This window comes from Pieris rapae, chromosome Z, assembly GCF_905147795.1.
Source record: "Pieris rapae chromosome Z, ilPieRapa1.1, whole genome shotgun sequence".
Lineage (NCBI taxonomy): Eukaryota > Metazoa > Arthropoda > Insecta > Lepidoptera > Pieridae > Pieris > Pieris rapae.
Window position 1 is genome coordinate 10,064,882 of NC_059534.1, and position 11,080 is coordinate 10,075,961.

General features: G+C 35.2%; 1 protein-coding gene across 2 annotated transcripts; it reads right to left on the minus strand.

The window, feature by feature from the left end:
* Positions 1 to 3,856: 3,856 nt before the first annotated feature.
* LOC110997603 (tyrosine 3-monooxygenase) lies at positions 3,857 to 10,455 on the minus strand. 2 transcript variants are annotated; one of them, XM_022265846.2, is made up of 8 exons: positions 10,214 to 10,455; positions 6,828 to 6,939; positions 6,640 to 6,753; positions 6,512 to 6,550; positions 5,522 to 6,341; positions 4,867 to 4,993; positions 4,567 to 4,796; positions 3,857 to 4,382 (listed from the first exon to the last, which is right to left on the minus strand). In XM_022265846.2, exons 1-8 carry the CDS (start codon positions 10,277 to 10,279, stop codon positions 4,208 to 4,210), a joined length of 1,683 nt encoding a protein of 560 aa, XP_022121538.2. In that variant the 5' UTR covers positions 10,280 to 10,455; the 3' UTR covers positions 3,857 to 4,207. The 2 variants fall into 2 exon arrangements, with proteins under 2 accessions (XP_022121538.2, XP_022121537.2); XM_022265845.2 differs by having other exon boundaries at positions 6,512 to 6,553.
* Between the last annotated feature and the right edge of the window lie 625 nt (positions 10,456 to 11,080).

Below are 11,080 nucleotides of genomic sequence, written 5' to 3' on the forward strand. Positions count from 1 at the left end.
GCTTAATATTATGTAATGTGTCCCGAATTTACTTTAACTATTTGAATTTCGAATCATGTACTGTCAAAGCCTTTTGAAGGGTAAAATATTGATATGTTGATAAATGATTTTTTATTGTATCGTTAATGGCTTTATCGTGTACTTTTTTTATTATATATTCGCAATTGTATATAATTTTAATAAATTACTGTTTAGATTAAAATGGCGTTATTATTATATGAGTTACATTTAGTTGTGAAATAACGAAGGCTCCCTCTACTTTACATAATATAGGTTTCCTCAATTAAATATAGCCCATGATTCGAATGTAGGACGTTTATACAAAAAAGATTTCGCGATTTTAAATTAAAAAATATTAACCAGAAAAAAGGTTTGCGTCTTGTTTTTTTTTTAATCACATTGATTCGACTTAGCCAAAATAGAAAAAAACAAATATACAGTAAAAGAGAATCTCTCAAAGGAAGCTATGAATTAAATATATCACTCATAAAAATTAAGAAGACCCTTTTCTCTTTTCACGTCACAGTGTTGGCATAATTTGATAAAAAGAGACGAAAGCAAACTGGTTAACAGTCATTAAAGTCTACATGCGAAGCGATACAACAATTTCGGAAGACTGTTTCTAACTTGGATTATCCATAACGAGGCTATATCTACGAGAGTATTAACGCGCTATCAAAGTCCTAGTAAAAGCCACCAATTTTCATCCTATTAAATCCACGATATGAAATTATTAGTTGGAACGTAAATCAATTATACCAGTTTGAAGTTACTTGGAGTAGAGGAAATTGCTATTGGCCTTCAGCGACCTTGCCTTTGCTGAACTTGAACTTATATTACTTCATGGCAGGATGTACCCTCTTTATTAAACTAGCGACCCGTCGGTAGTGTATAGTTTTAAATTGTATTAGGGATATTCAGTTATGTCATTTATTGGAAAGTATATGCGTGTGTGTGAAGGGAAAGTCAGCGCGTGGAAGTGTGTGTAATGTGTTAGATAAAGTTGAGTAAATTATTAGCTAGCTATAGTATACGTGTGGCTAACGCCCAAACGCACATTTTTGTCCATCTGAGATAGACACCTTAATTCAAAGGTTGGACAATAACCAATCGATGGATTGCAATAGCTATGTCGATACAAGCTATCCATGGTCGGTCGGATCAGTGTTTGTGGTACTTTGTATGAAAATGACAGTTCAAGTATGCCAATATGCTATCATTCCTTATCTTATCCTTAAACTTACACCAGTTTTTAAAATAATTAAAAAGCTATGTGATATGTTTTCATAGACATGAATAATTTAATATTATTTGTACGGTTTTATATTGATTATCAGAATTGAGTGTAAAGAGCGAAGAGATTGCATTCTATACGTCGCCAAAAATTTATTGTCTTCGTAGGGTTTGGTTATTTGGATGCCGATAAGAGATCGATCGACTGTCACCGTCTGATCTCAGATTGTTTTCAATCTGAGATTGTGGATTAATTTTTGGGTTGGGGCGTAAATGTAAGCTTCCTAGTCGAGACTTAAACTTATACTATAAATTAGGTTTTAGTGATTAACAACTCATATGTTGTGCAGTGATAACCCAAAATGTATATGCTTATTAATTTAAAAAAAATAGTCTCAGCAATTTGACATCTATATCTCTCATTAGGAACACATAATAAAAAAAATATACATAAAGGTTCTCGTTTGACTCGTTTTTCATAAGTGTACATTATTTTACCAACATGAATAGGTAAACGATTTTGTATTTTTTTTAATTTTTTTTTGACCATATATTTTGCGGTAAATTAAAACCTCGTGAAATACATGATATAGTTTTTTTACGCAGTTGTGGGCATTCCGATAATATCAGTATAATAAAATTAATTGTACGAAAAACAAATTTTCCGGTTCGCATCTGACCTCCAGTTAACGCACAAGGCGTCAAAATCCTTCAATGTTAAACTAAAAACTAAATTAAGGTAAATCAACAGATGGTGGCATTTATTTTTGTATCACGTAAAAAGTAAAACTAACCTTGACCGAGATTTTTTAAGTTTTCGACTTTATTGTATTTTAAATTATTGTTCGTATAGAACATTAAAATACTTTGATTACACTCGTAGCAGTAAGCGTTTCTGGTATGTATTTTTTTAGGATGGAAATATGGGATTGGTGAAAAAAAAACAGAGACAAAAACAGAAACGTGGATTCTATTGAAATACGAGTCACAGGCAAAATTGATAGAAAATTCTTAAATCAAACAAAGGTTTTTAATTAAACACACTAAAGAATCTACGCAGCTAACTCTTATATTTTGCCTGATTTATTTAGTTCTTTTTACATTATAACAATACAAATCTCCGATTTCATATAGAACGTAAAAATAAATTTCGTGTTCCAAACTCTACGATACAAAAAGTTAGTAATTTTCAAGGTTTCATAACTGACAGTTTCATATCAACTTGCGTTTCCTCGTTCTGGTTACCAGTTTATTAAACTGCAAAGTTAATACGTTAAAATATCTTTATACAGAACCTAATCGAGAAGGTTCAGTCATTGATTTATGCGGTATTAAAAGGTTGGAACTGCAATTAATTATATATAGAATGTAAAAAAACTTTAGCAACAACTATTTGACACATACTCACTTCTGTGTCTGATAGTCTAATAAGCTTATACGTAAAGTATATATTTCACATATTAACGTAAGGCGAGCTTCCTTAGTGAAACTTATGCCTTTGTCCACTCTGAAATGAAATGAAATCTTTATTATTGTACACAATAAAAGAGATTTTTAAGCCCCCATACTAGGATTCCCTGTGTTGTGCGCAGGCAGTCTCTTCCTTGAGACATGTAAACTGTATTTTAGTTTATGATTTCTACATAGCACATTTATATTTAAACTATTTGTGCACAATAAGAATATTTTCTGTACCAGCATTGGACAAGGTGACAAAGATCTGAGGCCTTCTCTCATTCTGAACTTTTTTTGCAAGTTTTCAGCGACATACTTGAAACTTGTTTATATTTTTTTGGGTAGGTACTGCCTTGAGTAATGCTTTTTGCGTCTAGATGGTTCTAATTGCTTTAATTACCCGGAAACACCTTGCATTGGCTGTGGGTTGTATTATTTTACGTTTACTAGATAGAGGCAATTATTAATATTCTTTTAAATCCGATTAAAGCGTATCCCTTAGGGACAACAGATCTTATTACAGGTACGCCGGACCCAATACTGGAGCAAGATTGCGTATCAATCGGTATTACTTTAATTTATTGAGAAAATGCTCTTCGACGTTGACCTTCGTTATAAAGATTTAATAGCCTTTTTATTTGTAATTATTACATATACTGTTTAATTTTAAATAATTGATTTATTAGTTTGGTTTTGTTTTATAAGTAAAAATCTAAATGTTTGAAATTCAGTATGTATGGTTAAAGATTTACCAATTCAAAAGGGCATGAATATACATGCTAGAGTTAGCATAGTAGACTAAAATTTGCCCTAAAATTAAGTTTCTCATGTAAATAAAATACATTTTTTTACTAATGAGAATTAAAGTTCTTTAAATATTAAAGATTAACGTACGCCTTTAATAAAGAATCATTAGTTTAGTGGTAGTCATTTGTAAATACTATCAATAGCTTATTAAGATACTATTATTACCTAGAAGAGATATATTCAGCCAATGCCAGTAGCTGCGAGTAAAATTTTGCCCTTCTGTATTAATCATCTATTGTAAAATACGTAGAATAGCTTAAGTAATTAACATTAAGTCACAGGCCTTGTTTACATCACGTCAACACAATCATTGTTCGATTTAGAGTAAATAGTTATTATGTAATGAAATAAAACGACTTGATGCATTCAAACATATAATATATTTTCTGTTTGATTTTTACAATTTTTTGGTGCTCCATTTTTATTCGTTTGTGTCTTCATTAAGTTAAATTAATACTATAAAAATAGTTAAGGTCTCGCGTAGGCGTCGCGGTCTCCGTAAATGGGCAATCAGGAGGACGGCGGCGTCTCCGAGGCCCGGGCAATGAGCTCGGCATAATAAATAGTAAGGTACAAAAGGAAATCAACGAAGTACCATCCAATGGTTATCACTCTCGCAGGCATTCTCCACACGTCAACAGTCTTACGTCTACAGTATCACTAGCTATACATCGCGGCGTCGCCACGTTCACAGGTCCGGTCGTTGGTCACTTTATTCGAAACGCGTGCTTTGGAGCTTCTTGATGGCGTTGGTCAGGTGTAACATCTCCGTGTTCAGTTGCCAGATGAGGGTCTCCAGTTTGTCCACTGAGTCGAGGACCTCGACGCGCTCTGTGTGTGGGTTGAAACGGACCTCGAATGGTCGTGACATGGTTGACACCCAACGTCTATTGGAAGAATAAAGTTAAACATTATTACGTGCCTATTACGTGTATCAAGTTCACAGCTTTGTCTACGATTAACGAACTGTGAAAGTGCCAAAAAAAGTATTAAGTCCACTGTGTCAAAATTAATGTCGCAACTGCAATTAAGAATTATGTTTCTATTGTTAATACGGAGTTTTTAACTGACCTGAATTTGTCTTTGGCATCCTCGAAGCTCTCGGCTACGTAGTAGATTGGTTGATACTCTTGATCTTGGTAGGGTTGCATTGATGTGGATGCAGGTTCGAATGGTCGTAGCTCTGGCTTGTCACTTAAAGCATGCAAAAGTTCGCCGATAGAAGAAAGAAGAGCAGCACCATATGCCTTAAGTTGTTGGTTCTCTTTGCAAAGTCCAAATTCAACCGTGAACCAGTATACCTATAACATTAACAATGTTAATTTCCAATATTTTTTTAACTTTAAATCAATTCTATTTTCATGAACTTACAGTGGAAAGCTTTTCGATTTCAGCATCGGAAGCACCGAGAGAAGCAAGTCCTATTTCCTGTGAAAATTGAGCGAAGCTGGGGTCGGCCAAGAGTGGAATGTGCCCAAGGAGTTCATGAATGCAATCGCTGTAGAAATAAATATTATTTTTAAACTAACAATTCTACTTTATCCAAAGTTTCCGTGATCAAAGCATAGTAAATAAATAATAGGTAAAGTAATATAAAATTCAGGATAATTGGAGTTTGATTATATTAATGACAATTTAAATAATCATAACGATCAACTAAATAAAAGTAACATCCGATTAAGACCAGATCCATAGTAAATAAATTAAGTAAATAATTTCATTTTCAAAGTCAGACAAAACAAAATAATATAAATAAATCTAGAAGTGTATTAAAAATGCATATCGCTAAAATTGTACAGCTGCCTTCGGAATGGCATTAAAATTATTAGGCGAGGCGGCGCTTTTAATGCTGTTACAATTTCATCTTCCCACTATATTGACTTTCAAAGGATACTAACAAGGCTCTTAAAGCCATTTTATTGGAATGGAAAAGGTAGATATTACGAAGCGTACAAGGTATTCAATTGTGATATTGAGTAAGATTAACGTAAATTACTTATAAATGATATTTTCTTGTTCTACTTACGGTTCAGGTGTGTGGAAGGGTGAGTTAGCGTGACGCACATATTGGGTAGATTGGAAGACACGGAAAGCGAGCGAAGCCAAGAAGTCTCTAGCAGTCAGTAAACCAGCGGCAGGACGCAGGGTAAATCCAGTGTGTTTACGAAGGAAGTTGCTAACATCCTCTAATTGAGGAATTCGGTGTGGAACAAAGATATCAGCCTCTTGCAACTTGTTGAACGCCGCTTTGTATTCCCTGCACGCGTGTTTTGGCATCAGATCCAAGACAGTGTTGAAAACTCGCTGCCATGTAGAGTTCTCAGACTCAGTGTAAGAGATTGAAGGAATTTGATCACCATATTTGTAAGCAAAGGCGATCACAGCGATCTGCTTTCTGCGCTCTCTGTACTGCTTGTCAGCGAACCCTGGGTGGTTCATGTCGAGTTCTGGTTCGTATTTGGTCATGAGGTGGTTGCAGTTGTCGAGGTCGACGGCGTGGCGAGGGAACCATGGAGTTTTGTTGGTAAGGTTGTTTTCAGATAGAAGGTTAACTCCAGCGAAGGACGTAGACTGGCGGAGAGCCCTTATTAGTTGGAGTAAGTTCATACGGGACATGCGAACTTTCACGAGAGCGTCAAATTGGATGCCGGCTTCTTGGGAGGGTCGTGTCTCCAAATGTTCAACACATCCCTTGTAGTTGTCGATAGTTTTTAGGATGCGAGCGAGAGACCCCATTCCATCTCGCATGCGGAGTAAAAGTGCAGCTTTTTGTACAGCATGTTCTGCATCAGGACTTTCACTTGCAGCATTTTGGAGGATAACTTCTTCTTCAGTCAAAGTATAATCTATAATAAAGGTTTAAAGTAAGTATACAATTACACAATATTAGAACCAATAGTAATTCTAATTCTGTCTTTCGCTTCAATGATCAGCATACAAATTGATATTGTTATTGATTGTAATGTCCTTATAAATTTTGTTTACAAAAACTTTAATACGTATTTTTATCACTGACCTTCGTCTTTCTTTCCTCCATCGTCACCTACATCTGCATCTGCTATAACGCAAAAAGTAAAACAAAATAAATAATAAAAAGAAAACAAATAATAAAAGAATATTAAACAAAACTAAGTAAGAAATTACCAAGTTGGCCGTTCTTGGTTTCGTCCTGATGAGTTCCATCTTCGACGGTTGGTGTTTTGTCGCCGTGGCCTAAATGAGCGACGTCTTGGATAAATTCGGATTCCAAGCCTGAGTCTAATAAATTAAAAAAAAAGAAAGTAAAACAAAAGAAACCAAAAAAAAATCTAACGCTTTATAACTTAACATACCATTAGAGCGGGCGCGAGCCTCTTCCAAAACGCTTTGCTTAGTCTGTTTTACAACAAGTGTTTCGAACCGTGCGTCGTCCACAAGCGAGCGACGGCGAGATGGGTAGCCGTTCTGTAACAAAAGAAAAACCTTATTGAAACCCACGTAATAAAGCTATAAATTACGCAGCACAAAGGCTAAGAGCTAAATCCTTATAAATATAAAGTGTCGCGTTATATTTCATGTGTGAGTAGGGATTGCTTTTACGAAGTTCCGAAGCTTATTTCCTGAGCGTGGACTTAAAGTGCTGCCATTTTACTCCGGATACAAGTGAAACGCTTCGAGATGGGTCTCACAAAGGAGAATTTTCTGGACCGCTGCACTTGAATGGAACCAATTATAGCTTTGCAGAGTGACTTTTAAGCCTTTGATGCAAATATGTTATGAATTTAAAATACCTATGCAATGCGTACAATACGTATGAAATCTTTAAGCTGTTTTTAGTAAGTTAATGTGTTAAGATGCTCTTTGTCGTTGTCATATGCATTTATTTTCACCAATAAATCTGGCCGTCATTATATACGAACAACTCTACCGTGCGAAAATTACTTCCTCGCTTACAGTTAGTTCCGCGAAGGGCGATTTTAGGTAAACAAACTTGATAACCAATTATTTCGTTAAAAAATCTGTGACCATTGACGTAATTTTGTGTCAACCTTGGACATTTGATTTTAACATTTTCCTTCTGATGCTTGATTAGACACCTCATTGACATTCCTTATGTTTTCCTGAATACGTTGCAATTACCAACATTCCTTAAGATATATTAACATATTCGTATTGTTTTGGTTTGTCATATTAGTGATCAGTTTGTAAAATAAAAGTCTTAATTTAATTGAGGGAAATCCATTTCAACTCAGATAGGAGACATTAGACGTAATGTATAAAACAAAATATTTTTTATTAATAACTCTTAACACAAAACAAATTTGCGACCATAAAAGAGGCCCAAAAACAAGCCTTTTTCTTTATTGTGTTCGAAATTTAAACATTACGATAAAACTGCAAGAAACAACTAAAATGCAATACAGTTAAAGTGTCGGATGACACTGAGCGTGAAAATCTTGGATTTTCCAGCAGAGTGGCCACGCTATGTGTGTCAAGGGTTACTAATCACTCCGTGTCCTCACCTAGCCCCTGAAACTGTACGAAGGTAAAGCCCTACCATATTAACTCACATGAATACGCAGAATATTATAACATTTATAACCAACTACAAAGCTAATCAAAGTCTAACCAAATACATAAACCGAGTTTAAATATAAACAGTCCATCAATTTTATAATATCAATCTGTTAGTGATTAAACCGTGAATCGAACTCTGAGCTTCGAGGATTGGATAAACGTGAGCCTTTAAAATATGACCATTATAATTCAAACTAACTGTCTAATATAATAATGACCTTACGACAACTATTACAAAATCTAGGTTACATTGTCATTAATATTTTTACGATTTGTCTCAGACTAAGTATCCAGGATCACCTTGAGTCGTTCTTTAGTTGATATATTGTTTCAATTCTATGCACGAATTCATCTAGTGTGAACCTGACCTATTAACTCTTAAGTAATAAATACGCGGGCAGAATTAATATCACGCTTGCGTCAAACTTTTGCTTCTACAAAAGATTGCGAATAGCAAGGTTTTCAAATATACTTCTGACAAACTAGCTTTAGCGAACATGACATTTCGGGTATCGGTGATAATTGAAATTTTGAATTATTCACTAAAACCCGTGTGATTGCTATTAAAAATCGTGTAATGTCATTGCGGAAACGACGTGTGTCGCGATCAAGTTAAAGGTCCACTAACTGGAGCGATTTGCTTGAAAATCCGGTTGATATAACCTTGGTAGCCAAGTGACCACTTCACCATTCCAATCATACTGTAATTACGCCCGAGTACGGCTCGCCTGCGGCTCTTGCACCCTTCAGGCTAATTCGAACCCGGATTTGTGCTAGTCAAATGTACCGGAATCATCGATTTTACGCTCTTTCCTAATTACGAAAAACTTCGTTTTTGTAGTCTGTATTTATTACGGGTCAATTTCCGATTAGTAACCTCTAACTTTTTATACTATTTGACCGTAACTAACGATGTTTGGTCAAGGTTTGCCCTTGAATTAGTTTTTAAATAAATTTTTGAGAGTTTGTTTAAGAATGTTTGCGAATATTAAATATTGTTTTATTTTGTATCGCGTTGTTCGAGTAGATTCAATCTTTGTCGTGTATAGCAGAGTTGGTGAGCGTCGTACGATCTTGCATACCGACCTTCAATTATCAAGGAAATACAATCATTCAGTTACCAATTATAAAACCTATGTTAATGATTACACCTTTGTTCGGAACCTGGGTTTCGCACAGCATAAAGGAGAACGTCGCATCGCTGACACAGTTTTAGGTTTAGGCTTGTGAAAAAAGAAAACAAAACACTGTGTCGATGAAACACGCCAAAGACACCTAATTACTTCGCATGATACTTCGCATGAGCGTTGGAAGGGTTAAGGAGTTGGTAAAAGAAATTATGCAAATTTTATATTCATAATTATTCACGTCGAGATGAGGTAACTAGGTGCAGGTACTGAATGCCTTGAATCTTGACAATAGAAATTATACAATAATGACACTAATTGAAATAAGCGGAATCTTTATAATTTGCCTAGACGTAAAGGTGCAATCATTCGTGGTAGAATTAAATAATATCCAATTGATATCTGAATCACTCATTTTGAAACGTGAAAGTTATTTTTCTGTTAGTGGATATGACAGGTAATTAAGCGCAGTGTAGAGCTAATCTCTTGTTACTTTGTAGACGACAATTGGGCATATAAAATGCTCTAAGCCTTATTTTCACACGCTTTCATGTTATGTCAGAATTTAATTTTTACGTAGAGATGTTTTGGTTTTCGTACTTTTAAGCTTCATTTGAAATCAAGTGTTAGTTGTAAAGCAGGTGATTGCAATTAATTTACGATGTGCACGGCTTTGAATAATTAATTCCGATTGTTTGCCGGACATTGCCCTCTTTATCTACCGAATTAAGATCAAAAACTTATTGCGTAATATTTTTATAACTTTTCGGATACGAACTTGACCTGCATTCTATATTAGTTCCGCACTTGAATTTCATGACTATGTAAATAAATAAAATTATGATAAAAGCGTTAAACACTCGATAATAATGCGAATGTTTACATAACTTTACATGAGCATTGTGGAAATGAGTATTAGAAAGTTCACATGCACAATATTATCCTTCGAAGCCGAGCCGAGTCTGTATGAGTCGCAACTTAAACTTCACAAAAACTTTGCGCGGCTCCGAGGGAAGTTCGTTATGCATCCTCACCTCAATGCTGTAGGACTTCTTGATTGCGAACATTTCGCGGTTCTTCTGGGCAGCTGCGACGGCCATGGTTCACAACACTAAGGATAAGGGCCTGAACGAGGGTTCACTGCGCGTTTAGCTAGCGTACGTCTGCGAGATGCTTTTGTCTCGACCACGGGCTAGAGCCTGTCTGTCTACGACTCGAGCTGTCGTATTACAGTAGCTAACTAAACTTTGGTTGCAAACAGGCCAATGCATGATGACCGTTCGCAAGAACAGTTTAAATAGTGTTAGGCGCCTCCCACCCCTCGTTCTTGTCGCGCATGCGTCAGAGTCTGCCTCCCTCCGCGCTACTCGCGCCTCCAGGCTCTCCTGATACATTGAGAGGTTCACCCTCGTGTCACATATTGCAAATTAGGACCCTCAATCATTCAAATTTTCAGACATTGACGAAATTTTTCGACTAAAATCTACGTTTGGGTTATATTTAATAAAAATTACTGTTATGATTTTAAGCGTTAATCATTGATAAATTCTATTATCATGATGAAAATTTAAATATAATTAAGATGATTAATCATTTTAATATTATTATAAAGTACAGGTTTTTATGTGTAGAATGTAGTGAGTGTATTTGTTTTGTTATTTGTAATTTTTCACTGTTCCTACTGATATTGTTAAAATTATAAATCTCTAATCAGCTGATTTAGATTTTGGCGCATATGTGACCTTGAATTATACTTTGCTAAAACTGAAGAGTTATATCATTAGAATAATAACGCAATTGTTGTAATTATTAGATCTCGATTTCATAATATACCTTTCTCGGGTGGCCTTAAGTTTTACAAGGAAGTGAAGAACGGAACAAGGATATATCAATGTTCTCAA

Bases quoted from the DNA above. Each gene is read 5' to 3' on its own strand.
- LOC110997603 (XM_022265845.2), bottom strand. From the start codon at position 10,279: ATGGCCGTCGCAGCTGCCCAGAAGAACCGCGAAATGTTCGCAATCAAG. The intron at 6,940-10,213 runs GTGAGGATGCAT...CTTTTGTTACAG, and splicing joins AGAAGTCCTACAGCATTGAG to AACGGCTACCCATCTCGCCG. The intron at 4,797-4,866 runs GTAAGTTCATGA...TTAATGTTATAG, and splicing joins AAATCGAAAAGCTTTCCACT to GTATACTGGTTCACGGTTGA.